Source organism: Pipistrellus hanaki, assembly GCF_964339955.1.
Source record: "Pipistrellus hanaki genome assembly, chromosome: 19".
Classification (NCBI taxonomy): Eukaryota; Metazoa; Chordata; class Mammalia; order Chiroptera; family Vespertilionidae; genus Pipistrellus; species Pipistrellus hanaki.
Genome location: NC_140521.1, coordinates 5,217,041 through 5,234,845, shown reverse-complemented (window position 1 = coordinate 5,234,845; position 17,805 = coordinate 5,217,041). Strand labels below are relative to the sequence as shown.

At 61.3% G+C, this 17,805-nt stretch overlaps 2 protein-coding genes across 8 annotated transcripts in view; both read left to right on the top strand.

Annotated features, from left to right (window-relative positions):
- Positions 1 to 8,852, top strand: part of KIAA1671 — a 125,264-nt gene extending 116,412 nt beyond the window's left edge. For all 4 annotated transcript variants that reach the window (XM_084868124.1, XM_084868123.1, XM_084868126.1 and 1 more), the window contains 5 exons: positions 4 to 178; positions 2,183 to 2,301; positions 2,939 to 3,081; positions 3,208 to 3,290; positions 4,515 to 8,852. In XM_084868124.1, coding sequence (XP_084724250.1) covers positions 4 to 178; positions 2,183 to 2,301; positions 2,939 to 3,081; positions 3,208 to 3,286 — 516 coding nt within the window. In that variant the 3' untranslated portion in view covers positions 3,287 to 3,290; positions 4,515 to 8,852. The remainder of the gene's footprint in view (positions 1 to 3; positions 179 to 2,182; positions 2,302 to 2,938; positions 3,082 to 3,207; positions 3,291 to 4,514) is intronic.
- A 3,526-nt stretch (positions 8,853 to 12,378) lies between these two features.
- LOC311613441 (beta-crystallin B2) lies at positions 12,379 to 16,285 on the top strand. 4 transcript variants are annotated; one of them, XM_084867372.1, is made up of 5 exons: positions 12,379 to 13,390; positions 14,382 to 14,500; positions 14,999 to 15,131; positions 15,613 to 15,755; positions 15,982 to 16,285. In XM_084867372.1, the coding sequence occupies exons 1-5, from the start codon at positions 13,337 to 13,339 to the stop codon at positions 16,148 to 16,150; spliced, it is 618 nt and encodes a 205-aa protein (XP_084723498.1). In that variant the 5' UTR covers positions 12,379 to 13,336; the 3' UTR covers positions 16,151 to 16,285. The 4 variants fall into 4 exon arrangements, with proteins under 4 accessions (XP_084723498.1, XP_084723497.1, XP_084723496.1 ...); XM_084867371.1 differs by having other exon boundaries at positions 15,610 to 15,755; positions 15,982 to 16,269; XM_084867370.1 differs by having other exon boundaries at positions 12,379 to 14,500.
- Positions 16,286 to 17,805: the final 1,520 nt, after the last annotated feature.

Sequence of the window (17,805 nt, the reverse complement as noted above, 5' to 3'; positions counted from 1 at the left end):
AAGCAAACCTCCGTCCTCGACTCCAGTGCCCTCAAGACCCGGGTGCAGCTCAGCAAGAAGAGCCGCCGCCGGGCCCCCATCTCCCACTCCCTCCGGCGCAGCCGCGTCAGCGAGTCGGAGAGCAGGTCTCCACTGGAGGAGGAGGATGACACCATGTGGATGTTCAAGGACTCGACAGGTACACCCCCCGCCTCCACATCTACCCCACACTGAGCAGCAGGAAGGATGGGGGTGAAAGACGAGAAGGAACTTCCTGCGAGTTGAAGGCTATAGGATATTAGGATATAATTACATAGGAAACTGATTTCTTTTTTTCTTTTCTTTTTTTAAATATATTTTATTGATCTTGTACAGAGAGGAAGGGAGAGAGATAGTTAGAAACATCGATGGGAGAGAGTCATCGATCAGCTGCCTCTTGCGCACCCCCTACTGGGGATATGCCCGCAACCAAGGTACATGCCCTTGACCGGAATCGAACCCGGGACCCTTCAGTCCCCAAGCCGACGCTCTATCCACTGAGCCAAACCGGTTTCGGCAGGAAACTGATTCCTTATTCTGCACAGTTTATTAGAAACTAAGTAAAAAATTCTCTTTGAGGAATGATATATTCATTGGGGCTCTGCAGGTTGCAGGGGACAGAGCCACAAACTTAGCAGGGTTTCATGATTTCTGCTTTTATCCTTATTAAATTCATCCTATTCTCTCACCAGGTTTATTTGCTGGTCTTCTTTTCTAGATTCCTCAGTTAAAAGATCGGTTTGTTTATCAGTCTTATTTGGTTTTTAGTGAATTATTTTAAGGCTATGCATTTTCCTCTGAGGGTTTTTTTGGCTGCATCTTGTATCACATCCTGAGCTGAATTTTAAAGGGCAGGTAGGGATTAGCCAGGGAAAGGTATTCCAAACAGAAATGTGAACAGGACCAAGGAGGCAGAGATGTAGAAAGGACATTCTCTGAGTGTTGCAGGTGCCTCTCTAAGTGGTTCAAGCCAGTAGCAGCAGGAATTATGCTGGAAAAGTAGGTGGGGCCAAGTGGTGGGAAGTCGTGATTCTTTGACAAAGAGCTAGGCTTTTTCTGTCAAGAGTTTTAAGCAAAACCTTTTCTTGTAACGGTAACCATAGCAGGGGACCTCCCCATTGCGCACATAGACAGCCTAGTCCCCCACAGGCTGCTGTAGGGACTTGTGTCCACTCGTCAAACAGGAGGCTGTCAGACCCTCTTGGAGCTGAGTGAGGGCGCAGCTTCTGACCAGATACCTTAAAGGCTTGGCGGGCGGGCTATCTCTCCCTCTCCCATCTCGTGCCTGTCATTCAAGGAAATGCTTAAACGCCTCTGCACCCTTCCTTGGTTTTCTGAGCCAAATTTCACAGAGCTGTTCGACCAAGTAAAAACGAAAGTGAAGACAAAAGCACACAATCACCCCTAAAAGCATGTAATTACCCCCTCCTCCCACCCTGCTGGGGGACATACAAAGCTCCTGGCTCCCAGCAGCCTTGAGGAACTAGCGGGGCACTGGGGAGGGCCTGGGGGTACCCTTTCTGGGCACGCCCCCGTTTCCTGCTTGGCCGGGGGCCCCGGAGGACCTTCTGCCCCACTCCCCACTGTGCCCGATCCTGGGTCCAAGTCTCCAGGAGGTTGAAATCCCGCCCCTCGCTCCTGGAAGAGTGGGGACAGCAGTCTCTCTCCCAGAAGTCTCACTGCAAGGCTGGAGTACGATGATGGGGTTAAGCCCCAGAGAGGGGGGTTTGGGTGAAGGTTTGCGTTAAGCCCCGTCCAACTCCAACTCCGAGCAGCCCTTCCACAGACACTGGGTCCCTCCCGCTCTCTTCTGAGAGCATGAGCCCGGGGCACTGGGGCTGGAAGCACTTCCGGCTCCTTCCCTGTCTCTGCCAAAGGGCTCCTGCTTCCCTGCCTGGGAGAGAGCCGGGACCAGGTGTCTGTGCCCGGGCCCAGCAGGAACCCCATACTGCCCACGGAGCACATCTCTCGGCCAGAGCTGTGGAGGAGGAAGGTGATAAGTGCAAGCCCTGAGCGTGTCCTCATCTGCCCGATGGCCCTGGCATGCCCCGATGGTCAGGGCTGGGGTGAGGATCGCCTGAGGGTCTGTGTGCAGAGCATCTGGAACCCGGGCCTCCGTGCACCGGGGCTGCCCGTGACGCCCGCGCCCTTTTCTTTGCAACAGAAGAGAAATCCCCCAGGAGAGAAGAGTCCGACGAGGAGGAGAAGCGGTCCGAGAGGTCGCCCGGCAGCCATGCCCAGAGGATGCCCATGTTTCCGGGCATCGACCCGGCCATGCTCAAGGTACGGAACCTCGCACCCGGAGCCACTCTCGGCTCTGGTAGCAAAGAGAACAGAAAAAGAGCAGGCCCCATAATTCTTGCCCTCCCTCCCTCCCTCCCTTCTGCTGTCCTCCAAATATGGGTGAGAATCCACCCGGCCTTTTTCCTTTGGGAATCCGACAGTTTAAAGCACATGTGTCAAACACAAGGCCCGCGGGCCAAATCCAGCCCGCCAGGCCTTGCAATGTGGCCCGCACCGCGCTGCCATCACTGCACTCCGCTGTCAGTTTATGACATTGTCAGTTTATGACTGTTCAGTAAACCATTCGGCCCGCGATTTAGGCTGGATTTTAGATTTTGGCCCCTTCTCTGATTGAGTTCGACACCCCTAGTTTAAAGCTTCATCTCATTCAAATGGCGGCGGGAGCATGGAGCTGGACAGAGCTGAGTTGCACCTGTAGGATGAGTTGGTGGCCCCACCTCAGGGCTGCAGGCCTGGCCACCGATTTTCTTTCCTCCCACCCCAGGTCAGCCAGCATCTCCCCTGCCCAGGGCTCCTGCCTGTGGAAGCCCGGGCATCATCATGCAGGGGCAGTGCCATGGCGTGGGACCCTCTCCCGGCGACTGGTGGTCACAGACGCGTCTCTCTCCTCTCCCAGGCGCAGCTGCACAAGAGGCCGGAGGCAGACAGTCCCAGCGAGACCCCCGGCTGGGCCCCCCAGCCCAAGACCCCCAAGTCCCCCAAGTCCCCCTTCCAGCTGGGCAGTCGTGTGCTGCCCACCAGCGTTGAGAAGGAGGAGAGGTGAGGGGTCTCGGGGAGGAGGGAGTGCCCTGCCCCCCGGGGATGGAGAGTGGGGTACCTCACAGCGCTGCCTGCAAGGCGCCCTCATCCTCATGCACACTCGACTCCCTGGCTTTGTGGTTTCAGATCAGGAGAGACCTCACCCCAGTGGCTAAAGGATCTGAAGTCTAAGAAGAGGCAAAGCCTTTATGAGAATCAAGCTTGACCAGGTAGGAAGGGCTCTGGCGGGGGAGACTTGGACGGAGCCCGCAGCCCAAGGGCTGGGGAGCGGGGGCGGGAAGGCGCAGGGGCGGAGATTTGGGCTGTTGGACCCCGGGAGGGAGAAGGGAAACTGTGGGTGCGGGTGTTCTGGTTCCTGTGAAGGGTGTGGCGGTGCCTGCTTCCTCTTAGGGATGAGTCACAGCTGGACCCCCTGCAGTGGCCGGGGCAACCTGGCCTCTGGTTACTCCTGCGTCTCCGTCCCCTTTTATAACATGAGAGAGCAGGACATCGAAGATCAGCTTAATCTGAAGGGTTCCCAATCTACATTTATATACTCCCTGTATAATTAAACATTAATTTGGAGGGGAAAAAGATTAAAAACACACAAACGATTCGATATAGCCTGGTGTAGGTCCCGGACAGCTGAACACCTTAGTTTCCCCGTCTGTGAAATGGGCTGACAGCACCCATGTGGCCGGGTGGCTCAGGAGCTCCCTGCGAAGGCACCTCCAGTGCCTGCTGTGCATCCTCAGGATGGGAGCACACGGTCCACGCCCAGGAAAACTGGCTCTGAGGGGCACAGCACAGCAGACCTCTGCCTGCCTCCCTGCCTCCCACCCCCAATCCCGCCTCCTCCCCATGTCCACAGTGGAAGCCAGAGCCCTCTGACAAGGCAGCACCTACCTCTCAGAGGCCAAGCCTGCCCTGCGGGACTGAATGCTGCTTAGGCCGTCTCCCCTCTTTCTGTGACTACCCATACGTGACACGGCAGGCGTACTGTGCGCTTGCTTATGGGCTGTTGCATATATTACACAATAGTTATATATTTATATATATGCATATATAGGTATGTACTTGTGTATCCTAACTCCCCCCAAAAGAATTCTAAATTCTGCATGAAGCCGTGCTCCGGAGTTTGGATGAGGGATGGAGCCTGTCAGTGTGTGTTCCGAGCTGTGCACGTGATGTCTCGGGCTCCAGTCACCCACAGGAGGACACTGAGGCTGGAACCCCACCTTGGTTCAGTGTCACCTCCATTCCACCGCCTCCAGCCGCCCGCCGCCTTCCTCATCCCAGCCCTCAAACAGCCACAAACCCCGCATCACCCTTCCCAGCCTGCAGCCCGGGGCGTGGCCGCCTGGGGGAGTCCCAGCCTGCGGTCCTGAGGCCTGAAGCTAGAGAGTCACTGGCCCCTGGCCCCCCTCCTGACGGGGCTCTCCCTCCCTCTCCAGGCGGGGACACCGCCACGTCTGAAGAACAGAAGCCTTAACTGTCAGCCCCCCAGGACGAGGCCACGCTGCCGCCGCTCCCCCTGCACAGCGGCCGCCCGCCCGGGCCCCGCCTGCCCGTCAGTGCAGACGCTGTCCGTCCGGGCTCCACCCCCGCAGGCGCTCAGGATGGACCGGATCGGACCGGACCAGGCGGAGAGGCTCCCTCTCCACGCACCTGCACGCCTGCCCGACGGCACTGCAGGCTGGGAAAGGAGCCAGGCCGCCCGGAAGTGGCCCCGTTGGCAGTTCTGTCGCGGTTTTTAATGTAAAAGTGCATTTCTGCCCACGTAGGCAGCAGCTCCGGGAGCACGGGTTGGTTCTGGAAAGCTCCTGGCCTGGGAAGCTCTCCTCCCCTCCTGGGTCAGGTCTTCCCCCGAGGACTCTCCGAGTTTCCTGGTTTCCTGCTGGTGTGGCGGGCGGCACGCGGGCCAGGCGTCCAGATTGCATTTCGGCCAGTTCCCTCTCCCCCCCCCCCCCCCCCTCGGAGGCTCAGAAGTCCCGGTGTGAACCGTCCCCTTCCCGTGTCCCTCCTCCCACGGGGCCGTGCACACAGCTGACCTCCTTTCCCGCGTGTCCCGTGTGTTTGCTTCCGGAGGCGATAAAAGCAATAACGCGGCCAGCTCCCCTCGGACGCGGACGGGTATATGATACAGTTTTCACATAAAGGAACGGGAGCGGAGAGGCGTGGCTGCTGTGCCGGGAGCATCCGATCATCTCAGGTTATCTTGTCCTCTATCCGAGCTTTTTGTAAAGATTCTGATTGTCACCCCTGTGTGCAGCTCCCTGGTGTCTCTCCCCCTCTGAGCTCTGGTTTCGGCGGAGGGACCTCCGGGTTCACAAGCTGCAGCCCCTGGCAGTGCCTTTCCCACCGCCTGGCACTTCCCCGGCGTTGGTGTCCATCACGGCGCTGAGGGAGGAGCTGGCCCGCTGTGGCCTCGCCGAGCAGAGGCAGGGACGAGGGGCCCTTGTGTTTCTCCTCACCCCTTCCTCTTACCCGCCTCCCCCTGCATCCACCAGGTGAAGGGAGGGGGTCGTGCTGAAAGCCCTCTCGGCAGGGAGCCCCCAGGCCAGGGAGCGGAGAGTGTGCCGGATGCTGGGGTTTACCTGCCTCTCTCCCTCGCTGTCTCTCCTCTGTCCTCCTCTTCAGCAATCCTCCTCCACACCGCCCCCTCCCCCTGCGAAGCCCAAGGCCCCCGCAGACGTCCCAGAGGTGCCTGCTGGCCACCTGCCATGCCTGGAGTCGCCATAAAGTGTGTGCCAACCTTCCCCGGGAGACGCCCTTGGCGAGAGGGATGTCTGGGCAGCCCCCAGGGCGGCCCGTGGTGCCGAGGGGCCCTGGGGCTCCGTCCCCCCACCTCCCGCAACTCCCCAAACGGCGGAGCTCTCCATAAATCCCGTTATGTCCCTCCCTCTTTCCAGCCACCTCTCCAGGAGGCCCTGTGTCCGCCTGTCTTGCATCGTCTCCCTCCACCTCCCTCCCTCCCTCCCGGAGCGGGGAGGGCGGACAGCAGTCCCGCGTCTCTGGGTTAAGACAGCCTGTGCCTGGGGAGCGGCTCGCCTCCGCCCGCAGACAGTGACCGGAGCTGCCTCCCTGAGTCCTGCAGGCTGAGCTTGGCCGCTTCCCGAGGGCGCTGGCTGGACCCTGCTGCCCCCCCTCGCCTCCCCCCCCCCCCCCCCCCCGTGGGTCTGGAGCCTCGTGCGTCTGTGTGTGGAGGTCCGGCCTCGCTCCATCAGAGCTGTGTCCCCTTCGCTCCCCGAGAGAGTGGTTGGTCCGCGCTCTCTGGCCGTTTGGGGGGTTTATTTCCTCCGAGAACTCCTGGGTGACTTGTTGCTCCTGCTTTACAACAGCGTGAATGTGGTGGCCATCCTGGTCAGGAGGCTCCCCTGGGCACTGCTCACTCCTGTCTCAGCTGCTGCGCGCTCTGTCCTTCTGCAGGCGGGAAGGGGCAGTCAGTAGGAGTGGCCGTTCTGTCCAGCGAGGGCAGCGCACTCACCACACGCCACCCTCAGTTCTGAATTAGCCCTGTTTTAGCCCAGGTTTGCCTGACAGGAAAGAAAAACGCTCAAAAAGGAGGTCTTTTGCCTTCCCTATCCACCCCCTTCCCCCACCCCCCATCCCTCCCGCTGGAACTAAAAGTCCAAACTGATTCCGTGGTGACTGAGACACACAGAGTCCACCCCTTTCAGAGGACCCGAGCGGACCCTGAGCATTCTCCCACCCTTTTCTCTCTCTCCTGCGGCCTCCTCTCTCCACGCAGAGCAGTCACAGTGGGTCAGGAGGGCCCCACCAGTGCAGCCCCCCTCACCCCCTCACACCCCCCCCCCCCCCCCGCCTCAGGGTCCCCTTGAGGTCAGTGCATGAAGGTTAGACGGATTGACGTCCAATCCTGAGCAGACAGAGGGCTGGGCCAGTCGGGTACGTGCGTCTCCTCTTTCTAAGCTGGCTGAGCTCTTTGGGGGCAAAGCACGGGTCTGTATTTAAGTTTCTGCAGTGAGCCCGGGTCTCCTTTCACACTAACTGAATATGCCTTAATCGTCTGTATGCAACCAAGCCCCCGCCCTCCCCTCCCTCCTCCCCTGGCCGCTGGCTCCCCTGGCCGCTGGCTCTCCTTGGTGAGAGTCTTGCACAGAAAGCCGCTCGCTATGGATGCACCGTCTCAGCCCCCTCTCTCCTCCCTCCCTCCATCCCCCACCTCCACACACGCCCTTTGACCCTTGGCGCATCTGCCCCTTGGCCCATGACCTCTGACAAGTCTCTCTGTTCCCCCAGGGGAGCCGCTTCCTCCTGGTCTCCTGTCTGAGGTGCAGAGGCCTCTGGCCTGGGAGCTTCCAGCTCAGCCTCGGGCGTCAGTGCTGCGGGGAGGGGCTTGGTGCCGCCAGAGAATCGCCGGGGCCGGAGACCTCGGAGTCTGGGGTGCTGGGGATGGCGGCCTCGGGGTGTCCGGGGCTCGGGGCAACGACAATCAGATGGGGATGTTTCCCGGGGAGACACATCTTGTGCTCTTGGACAAATGTGTTTTCTCCTGTGCATCCCGGGAAGTGAGGCCAGGTATTGGGAGGGAGAGACTAGACGAGGCCCAGGCCTGAGATCCTACTAGTAAACCCTAAGAGGCTGCGCCAGGGATTTAGGAAAACCCTTGGCGTGATTTCTCCAAGGAGCTGCCCCGCTGGTGCCGAGAGCTGCCTCGGCCATTCACGATTTTCCATTTCCCACCAGGGCACCCGGTTGCCCCAGGCTCCGGCCAGGCATAACCGCAAAGCGAAATGCCCTCAGGGGGGCGGGCGGATCGCCTGCGGAACGAAATGCTTTCTTAAAGGCGACTCGGGCCCACGGGGAAGAGCGTCCACTCACGGAGACGGCTCTCCCCCAGCCCCTGCGCTCCCTCCCAGGAAGCCCTGTCCCTTAGCACAGGAAGCTGGACATCAGCAGCCTTTGTGTGAACTAGCGTTCGGGGTGGGCCCGCGGGGAGGGGGGTGGGGAGAATGGCGCTCTCCGTGGGACACTCCAGCTCCCCCTAGGGGCCGGGGCAGCCCCTTCCTGGCGGACAGACTGCCTCTCCTCCCGGGAGCAGCACCCGCCGACCGGACAGGCACTTCCGGACCATCGGCGGTGTCCGCAGAAGAACTTGAGCCTTTTTTAACGATCTCACTCCACATGGCCTTACCGATCCTGTAAACAGGGGGCTGACCAAAGTACTATATTGTGTTACCGACGACCTTTTGTACCGGGCTTGTTTCCTAAATCCAACCGATATTCCAGAAGTCAAGCACTCCCCACCTGATTGTGATCCTGGAGCGCTTTGTAAGCCGGGGCGGTGGAAATCCGTATACATAGGCGGTGTATTTTCCTAGCCTTTCCTCCGGCCCCCTCGTCAGAGGGGTGAGTCACGACAGAGAGGGCACCCCGGCCGGGGGCGCAGGGAAGTGAAGCTCCCGCCCGCTGGCATCCTCGCAGTGGCCTTAGAATCTGCCAGCCCCGGAGTGCCGCCCGGGAGGAGGCGAGAGGCACTTTATCCAGCCCCGGACGGAACCTCGAACCCTGTACCTGACAATTCACCCAGAAAAAAAAAAGCCTTTATTTTTAACGTCGAAACCACGGGGCTCCCCGGACCTCCCCGAGCATTGGACTCCGACAAGTGCTTTTATATTTTGTAACTGTAAAGAGTTTCATACGCGCACCGAGAGCAGGTGGGAAGCCGCCAGCTGCCCCCACACGAGGTGACCTTTGCATGTACAGAGATGTTGCATTCAGACCATGAACACGGAAATAAAGCTTTGGTGCAGGTTTGCACCGCAGGAGCCGGCGTGTCCGTGTGCCAGTGAATGGGCTCCAGGCCTGCACGCCTGCCACCCGCCGCGTCAGGCTTGTGTCAGGCCGAGCTGGGGCCGGGCCGCGAGAGGGGCCGGGGTCCTGGACACAGAGCTGGGTTTCCACTCGGCGTGGGGGCTGACCCCTCGTTCTGCCACCTCCTGGCTGTGTGGCCTCCCTGGGCCTCGGTTCTCTGCGGTGGGGTGGCAGTAGCAACATCGGGCAGGAGTTGAAGGCAGGGGCTCTGGGTGCAGCGACAGGAGATGTTTGATTGTCATCTGACGTGCACAGGGCGGTCCCATCACCAAGGAGGGGCCCATCCCGAACGGCAGCAGTGCCGAGGCTGAGGACTCAGCCACAGTGCCGGGCGCCTCGTGAGTCCTCGGGGTCCTGCCCCCATGGAGGTTGCCCACCTCTGTCTTCCCCTTACACTCCTAGCAGGAGGTGACTGCACCCCAATTTAAGGGGTCAGGACCCACTGCACTGTCCATGGTCACCCCAGGAAGGGCCCTCGGTGTGAACTGTCTGCCGTAGGCAGGGTCCGCAGAGGACAGAGTGAGGCGGGGATAGGCTGTGCTGAGTGCTTTGAGTCGGGTAGAGAGGAGGTTCTCCATTTCCAGATGAGGAGACTGGCTCTGAGGCCTTCAGGAGCTCACCCGAGGCCACATGGCCTCCCCTGTCATCCCGGGTCCTACCAGCGTATCAGGGATGGGGGGCACGTGGGTTTTATGCTGACATGAGGATTTTCACCAGAAATAACAGCAACAGAAAACCCTGCTGTTTAGCACTTTGTCCCTTGTTTCATTTATTTGATGGTCATTGTTCAGTACCCATCACAGGCGAACGTACGCTGTTAGGCATTTAAAAACGCCTGGACCTATTTCTTTGTCCATAAATAAGACAGCTGTCATGGTCACTTGTGTTCCTGTCGAGGCCAGCCCTCCCTCTGCTGTGTGTCCTGGGTGAGTGACTTCACCTCTCTGAGCCCAGTTTCTGAACCATCTATAAAGTGGGGATCAGAGCTCCTCCCCTCCGGGGGGGGGGGGGGCTGGGTGAGGCGTGAACGCAGTGCTCACGAAGCTGGCACGGTGACTCGCGTGCACAGTAGGTCTTCAGTCAACGGCAGCTGTTGTACGGACACGCTTTTTATATGGAGAAAACGAACCTTTGGCAGGCCTGCCTCAGAAATGGGTGGGTGGATTCGCACCCAATTTGGAAGGTAGCTTTAAGGTGGCAGGGCTTAAACGTCAGGCCACGTGGCAGAGGGGGAGACGGGAATTCGGGGGCCCGTCACGCCAAGAGCTGGAGCCTTTCCAGGGGTGTCAGGTGCTGCTACAGGAAGATGGTGGCGCTGAGGAGCCAAAGGAGGAGTGGGGGCGTGGGGGAGGGTAACGGGGAAATGTAGGGCCCCCGTGCCCCCTCCTGGTGCTGCAGGGCTTCCCACCAAGCTGGCAGGTGTGTCTGCCCCCGGACACACAGGCCCTGCGGCCTCCTGGGGCCGTTATTGGAGAGAAACGGCCGGAACGGAATCGGGCGGACAGGCCGCTGCCTCAGCAGCCGGGAGTGCTGGGCTGTCAGGACGCGTCCGTAAGTAGGACGCACGCGCCTTGGGAAGGCAGATTGTGTGCAGAGGCGACAGCAACAGGTTCATGCTGGAATGGGGGGGGTGGGAGAGCAGAGCTGCCCTAGCCCCCGGGGGGTCCCCATGGGGCAGGCAGGGCTGGCCTTGTCGGAACTGGGGGTCCACTGGAGGCTTGGAGCCCAGAGGGAGGACCCGAGACCGCCCCGCACCAGCCATTGTCAGAGGGCAGTGCCGGGATGAGCCCCTGGCTGTGCTCCCGGCAGGCAGCCTGCAAAGTCGGGGCACAGATGAGGAAGGGGAGTTGTGCTCTCAAACAGGTGGAGCCTGTGATGCGGACCTTCCTGGGGGCAAGGTCCTGGCGTGAGTGGCTACAGAACACGGGTCAGGACTCCAGGTGCAGGGAGGAGAGGGTCACCCCAAAATGACGCCCTCCCCAGACCCCCCGCCATCTAAGAAGCCGGCACCATCGTTTGGGTCAGACGCGATGAGGGCCCTTCCCAGGCCTGGTCCACACTGGCCACGCCCTGGGCCAAGCTGGTGGGCTGAGCGGGTCTGACCAGCTCCCTCAGGTCCCGCTTCCCCGCGCTGCAGAGGCTGGGCGGACAGGAGGCGGTAGCCCTCAGGACGGGTTTGAAAATAATGCAACGGTCTTCAGTGACCTCAACCTGCATATATATATATATTTTTTTAAAAAAAATATGCAGAATCAATGTGTTCCTATAAGCATAACCCTTGGGCAGAGACAATAGGGTGGTGGAGGCCTGGGGCGGGGTTTGGGGGCGGGCTAGAAGGGCTCAATGGGAAAAAAAGGGGGACATAGATACCACTTGCAACAATAAAGATTTTTTTTAAATATGCAAAGTCAAGAAATCGCCTTGAATTGTTTTTACTGCGGTGTGGAGGGGAGAGCTGCGGGGGGGGGGGGGGGGGAAGGGGCACCCCAGTGGATGGCGGCCACCCCCCCCTCAGCCCTTGCTCCTGCCAGGACCTCCCCTCCCCCCGCTCAGAGAGGCCTGTCCAGGGCTGTGTGGAGCGGACACTCCTGTGACCCGACGATAGGGCGCTTTCCTGGTATCTGGCTCATCGAACTTGGCCCATGTGTGCGGGCTCACACGTGTGGCAGCCGGGCCCGAATTCCCTCCCGTGTGCTAAGCTGAGCGGGTTCCACCGTGTGGACAGAGCACACCTCGTTCAGGTGTTTGGTCAGCGATGGACACTTGTCCTGGGAAATGCAGCCAATTGAAGAGGAACGTGATGCCGGGGTGGGAAGTGCGGGGGGTGGGGGGTTGCGGGGGGGAGGGAGTGGGGGAAGGGGGGAAGCCGCCAGCTAGCCGGCTGGGGTGTGGGTGGTGTGTGCGCATGCATGTGTGCACGTGTGCATGTGCGTATGCACGTGTGCGTGCGCCTGTCCCAGGAGCATAAAAGATGGGGAGAGCCGTTCTCCTCACTCGAACCCCATCTCCAAGCCCCAGCGCCGTCCCCTCTCCTGCCTGACCTTGGATCGTCAAGACACAGAGGGACACGGGGCTGCAGGAAGGGACGTGTCAAGGCCGTGGAGAGGTCGGGGGTGGGGGGGAGGGGGGGCAGCAGGGATCCCTGAGGTTTCTCTGAACCTCAAGGGCCTGGGGTGCTGGGAGCACCTCCCCTGGGTCAGCAGGTGCTGGGACAGCCAGGGGCCTGCAGCAGGAAGTTGGCTCTCCTCGCCCTGCACCCTCAGGCCCCGCCCCCTCCGCCATGGAGCCTCGGCCCGGCCCCTCTGGACCTGTCTCCCCCTCTGGACGCCCAGGCTAAGTCCTCCAGATCCTGGAGGACTTCCTCTCTTCCCGTGAGCTGTCCAGGGCGGTCCAGGCCGACACCACCTCCTGGAGCAGAGTGTGGCACCATGCGGATGTCTGGTGAGTCGAGGATGGATGGATGGAGGGATGGATGGATGGATGGATGGAGGGAGGGAGGGAGGGAGGGAAGGATGGATGGATGGATGGATGGATGGAGGGATGGATGGATGGGTGGATGGATGAATGGATGGATGGAGGGATGGATGGATGGAGGGATGGATGGATGGATGGAGGGAGGGATGGATGGAGGGATGGATGGAGAGAGGGATGGATGGATGGAGGGATGGATGGATGGAGGGATGGAGGGATGGATGGGTGGGTGGATGGATGAATGGATGGATGGAGGGATGGATGGATGGAGGGATGGATGGATGATGCCGGATTCTGCCAAACCCTCTTGTACTTGAGTTTCTATCCGGGGCCTCTGAGTTTGGCCTCTGCCCGCCTTCCCCCCGTCTCCCCTCACCACACCGGTGACCCCAGCGCGCCCCGGCCCGGACAGCCAGACCGCTGACACAGGCAAAGCGGGCAGCTCCTCGCCCGGCCGCCTGACCCCCCGGGCACGGCCGAATCTGAAAGCTCATGACATTGTTGTGCGGAGACACCGTGTCTGGGGCGTTTGCTGACCTGGCCTTTGGCGCGGGCTTAATCCCCATTCCCGCCCGCTTTCCCTGGCCGCGGCCTGGGCACGGCGGGCGCCGGGAGGTATAAAGGCCGCCTCCCGCCCGCCGGCCTCGCAGGCACTCCGGGGCCGTGTCGCTGGTGAGGACGCCTCTCCCGCTTGCCTTGCCTTTTCCTCTCGGGCTCACCCCTGATGGGAACTGGGAGGCCTGGGTTCGAACCCAGACGCCCCTGCTGCCTGCCAAGGGGACCTGGGCGCAGACTGCCCCGCCCTGAGCCTCCGCGCCAGGGCTGCCTGCGACCGGGCAGTTAAAAGGCGAGGCCTGCAGTGCCGGGGCCCGAGGCCCCCAGGGGAGGAAGCCGAGGGCCCGGCAGGGTCCTCACTGCTGTCCCCCCGCCATGTCCTCCAGGTCAGTCTTGCACGGGACCGCCCACCATGGCCTCGGACCACCAGACCCAAGCGGGCAAGCCTCAGCCCTTCAACCCCAAGGTAGGTGCCCCGTGGGAGGGGCAGAGGGCCTGGCAGAGTGCCTCTGCTGGACTCCGTGGCCCTTCTGTGGAGAGGGATTGGCATCTGCCCCCTGGGCTTTTCTCTCTCTGCTCTGCCCCTCCCTGTGCCTCGGTGTCCCCATTTGCACGGGGGGGGGGGTCAGCGCTGACTCTGAAGGCTCCTCCCTGGCCCACAACCGGCAGGTCAGAATCCCAGCTCCAGCCTCCGGCTTTGGAGACTCAAGTTTCTTTTTTTTTTTTTTTTTTTTTTTAAATATATTTTATTGATTTTTTTCAGAGAGGAAGGGAGAGGGATAGAGAGCTAGAAACACCGATGAGAGAGAAACATCCATCAGCTAGCTGCCTCTTGCACACCCCCCACTGGGGATGTGCCCACAACCAAGGTACATGCCCTTGACCGGAATCGGACCTGGGACCTTTCAGTCCGACGCTCTATCCACTGAGCCAGTCCGGTTTCGGCAAGACTTAAAAGTTTCTTTGCCTTACCACCCTCACCCCCCACACTGTTGACCCTCGTCCCGGCGAAGGAAGGCCTTGTGAGGGGGAGATGGGGTTTGTGACAAAGATGCTCTTTGGGATCATAAGAAGGCTGGCCTCCCCTTCGCACTCTGCTCTGAGGCCTGGGGCTGGCGAGAGGCCCGAGGGAGACCCGCAGAGCCTCTGGGGCGTGGAGATGGGGCCAGGCGTGCGTGGTTTCGCTGGCGATGCGGGGCCAGGGTGTGGGTGGCTGAGGTCCCGGCTGAGCAGGAGAGACTCCAGGGCGTGGCTGAGCGTCCCGCTGCCCTGCGGTGCCCTGTGGTGCCCTGTGGTGCCCTGTGGTCCCAGCCCCACCAGGGAGCTCCCGGATGCAGACCTGCTGGCTGGCACCCCGGGGAGGAGCCTGCAGCCCCCTCCCAGGCTCCCCGCGTCCCTCCCCACCCTCCCCCCTGCTCCCCACGGCGACGGGGACCCACCTCCTCCTGGTGTTCCAGATCGTCATCTTCGAGCAGGAGAACTTCCAGGGCCGCTCCCAGGAGCTGAGCGGGCCCTGCTCCAACCTGAAGGAGACGGGCGTGGACAAGGCGGGCTCCGTGCTGGTGCAGGCTGGACCGTAGGTACCGGGTAGGCTTCCCGCTGCTTTCAGAGGAGGATAGACTCCGGCCGGCAGTCTGGCTCCGGGCAGCGGGTCCTCGGGGAGCAGCGGTCAGAGCTCACGGACGCCTGTCTGTGGGCGTGATGGCGTGTGGAGTGTCAGCCTGGGCGGGAGCATTTGCACCAGGGCCATCGGCAGAGGCCTCCGTCAGAGCTTTGTGTTATAGTCTTGGGGGAGCCGGCGGTTGGTCCCAGCATGCCCCTGGCCCTCGTGCGCGGGCCTGGAGCTCTGTGTTTGCAGCCAGGGCCGTCTGGCTTACGGCCTGCTTGGTTCCCTGATGGTTTGAGTCAGCATAGCGCTGGGTGCTGGGTAGCTGAGGTGATTGTGCTCCTGAGCTGGCTGCACTCGGACTTGGGTGGGGCTGCTATTCCTTGATGAGCTGAGCAGGTGTGAGTCTCTCTCTCTCTCTCTCTCTCTCTCTCTCTCTCTCTCTCTCTCTCTCTCTCTCCACTGCAGCTGGGTGGGCTACGAGCAAGCCAACTGCAAGGGCGAGCAGTTTGTGTTTGAGAAGGGTGAGTACCCCCGCTGGGATTCCTGGACCAGCAGCCGGAGGACGGACGCCCTCAGCTCCCTGAGGCCCATCAAAGTGGTGAGCCGCCGCCCCTCGCCCTCCTCCCTCTTCATCGCTGCGGAGTAAGGGGTCTGGGGACCGGGGAGAAGCCTCCGCCTCCGGCAGTGTGCCCTGCCAACGGGCAGGGCGCTTCCGGGCTGTGTGACCTTGCAAAAGTGTGTGTGTGTGTGTGTGTGAGTGTGTGTGTACTGTGGCTGTCATTTCTGTCAAACAGGGAGCTGAGGCTGTGGGAGGGAAAAGGACAGTTCAGAATCAAACATTCCCCCGAGGGCAGACTCTGGAGGGCCCGGTTTAGGACAGCGGCCAACAGGCTCTCCCCAAGCAGCCGCGGTCACTGCAGCTCACAGCCCCTCGGGGGTGGGTCCTGGGCAGAGACCACAGGGCAGCCGCTGATCCCCGCTCCAGGGCGTGAGGGGGCGGGGGGCTCCCTGCGGCCCCTCCCCTGCACTGAACCCCCCCCCCACACACACACACACATACATACACACACCGTCAGCAGGACAGCCAGGAGCCCAAGATCATCCTGTACGAGAACCCCAACTTCGCGGGGAAGAAGATGGAGATCATCGACGACGACGTGCCCAGCTTCCACGCACACGGCTTCCAGGAGAAGGTGTCCTCCGTGCGGGTGCAGAGCGGCACGTGAGTACCCGCGGCCGGGTCCCCTGGCCGGGCGCCGGGCCCTGGTCCTGAGTCCTCCCGGCCCTGAGCTGGGGGCCCTGCTCCTCCCCGCCGCGGCCTTCAGGAGGTGGAGAGACCAGCACAAGCCATCACTTTCTCTGTGGACTCCCTCCCCACCCCCCACCCCCTCCCCTCATCTGCTTCTCCTCCTCTCTCCACGTGCCCTCCCCCGGCCCGGGGCCTGCAGGTGGGTCGGCTACCAGTACCCCGGCTACCGCGGGCTGCAGTTCCTGCTGGAGAAGGGCGACTACAAGGACAGCAGCGACTTCGGGGCACCCCACCCCCAGGTGCAGTCCGTGCGCCGCATCCGGGACACGCAGTGGCACCAGCGGGGCGCCTTCCACCCCTCCAACTGACGCCCCCCCTTTCCTCCTGCCCAGGGGCCTGGTCTGCCGCCCAGGACTCTCCCCCGCCCCCCGCCCCCCCCACTCCTCCCCGCCCCCCCCCCCCCCCAGGCCTCTTGGCGAGTAAATAAAGTGTGACTTGCAACTGGTCCGATGCAGAATCTATTGTGCCCAGTGGGATGAGGGTGCTGTGCGTGTGTGTGTGTGTGTGTGTGTGTGTGTGTGTGTGAGAGAGAGAGAGAGAGAGAGAGAGAGAGAGAGAAAGAGAGAGAGAGAGAAGCAGAAACTGTGGGCAAAGGGTAGGACAGAACAAGAGCCCTTAGTAAGTCTTACGGCTCTGCAGCTCCTTAGCTGTGTGACCTTGGGCACAGGGTCCGAACTCTCTGATCCTCTGCTTCTGGCCTGGCTGACAGCACCTCTGCCCGGAGGGGCTGGCTTGCCTTCTTACCCTCAGCTCTCCTGGAGGGTCCTGGGGGCTGCGCTGTGCAAGCATCTGGAGAACGTGAGCAGCTTCGCAGCCTCTGTCCACTAGGTGTCACTCTCCCCCCAAGTTGTTTGCACCCGCCTTGCTTCCCAAGGTGGCCAGCCTCCCCTGGGCGGGACATCAGCGGGGCTGCGAACCGCTGCTCTAGGGACTCCTCTCCTGGGGGTAAGTTCCTCTCCAAAGGGGACCCTGGGCGGTGGCCCCGTGCTGGGGCTGCAGGCTGCAGGCAGGGCTGCGGGGGGAGGGAAGGGGAGGCAGGGGAACCAGCTGGACGGGGAGGGCCTTGGTCTCTGACCCCTCCGGGAGGCAGACCCTATACATGAACTGTCAGGGCTGAACTGGGCCCCGTGTCGCTTCTCACAAAAGGGGAAACTGAGGTCTGAGGAGAGCAGTGAGAGGTGGGTGCCTGAAACACACATGCACAGATATATATATTTAATATGTGCATATTTTATCTACCTATGAGACATATATTGTAGATAGCAACTTTTTAACCATGGGTATGGAGTCACAAGAAGGAAAAGAATTGTAAATGTTGTTTCTCTGTGTGTACCCTTGGGTGGGTACACACACACACACACACACACACACACACACACGTGCAGCCCGACCTTCTCGGTTCCTTTTGTCCAAGGAAGAGGAAGTGGGGGTACTTGGGGTGCATTTGCCGCTGGCCTGCGCTCTTTTGCTCTCGACAGCGTGGCTGGGGAGGAGGGGGGGGCAGGTGGAACCCCGTTGCTCAGACCCCTGTGGGCTGAGTGGGGACAGTGTCATTTTGTCCTTTTATCACACGGTTTGGAGGCCTTAATCTGTGTTCAACAGCCCAGTTGTGCCCTCTGTGTGACCTGCAGGTTGTCAACAAGCAAACGCAGGCCCACGGCCCCAGGGGGCGGGGAGGGGGGGGGGGTGAGCACCCCTCCCGCCCGCGGGCAGGGCCGGCTGGCCCTCAGGCTTCTCCCAGGAGCGTCTGTGCCCCGAGGTGGCTAGGGATTTGGCCTCGGGCATCAGGCCCCAGGCTGCGGGGAAGGGCTTTCCAGAACGAGGCGGCCACGTGGGCGAATCAGCGGAGAAAAGCTCCATCAGGTGCAGCACGCAGGCAGGTGTGAGCTGTGAGCAGGGCCTGCCTCTGCGGTGGAGGAAGGCAGTGGGGGCCAGGCAGGCTGGGCGGCAGAGCCCGGGGCTT

Coding starts and splice junctions, on each gene's coding strand:
- LOC311613441 (XM_084867369.1), top strand. CDS start 14,256: ATGCAGACCTGCTGGCTGGCACCCCGGGGAGGAGCCTGCAGCCCCCTC. Junction 14,501..14,998: donor GTGCTGGTGCAGGCTGGACC/GTAGGTACCGGG, acceptor TCTCCACTGCAG/CTGGGTGGGCTACGAGCAAG. Junction 15,756..15,981: donor GTGCGGGTGCAGAGCGGCAC/GTGAGTACCCGC, acceptor CGGGGCCTGCAG/GTGGGTCGGCTACCAGTACC.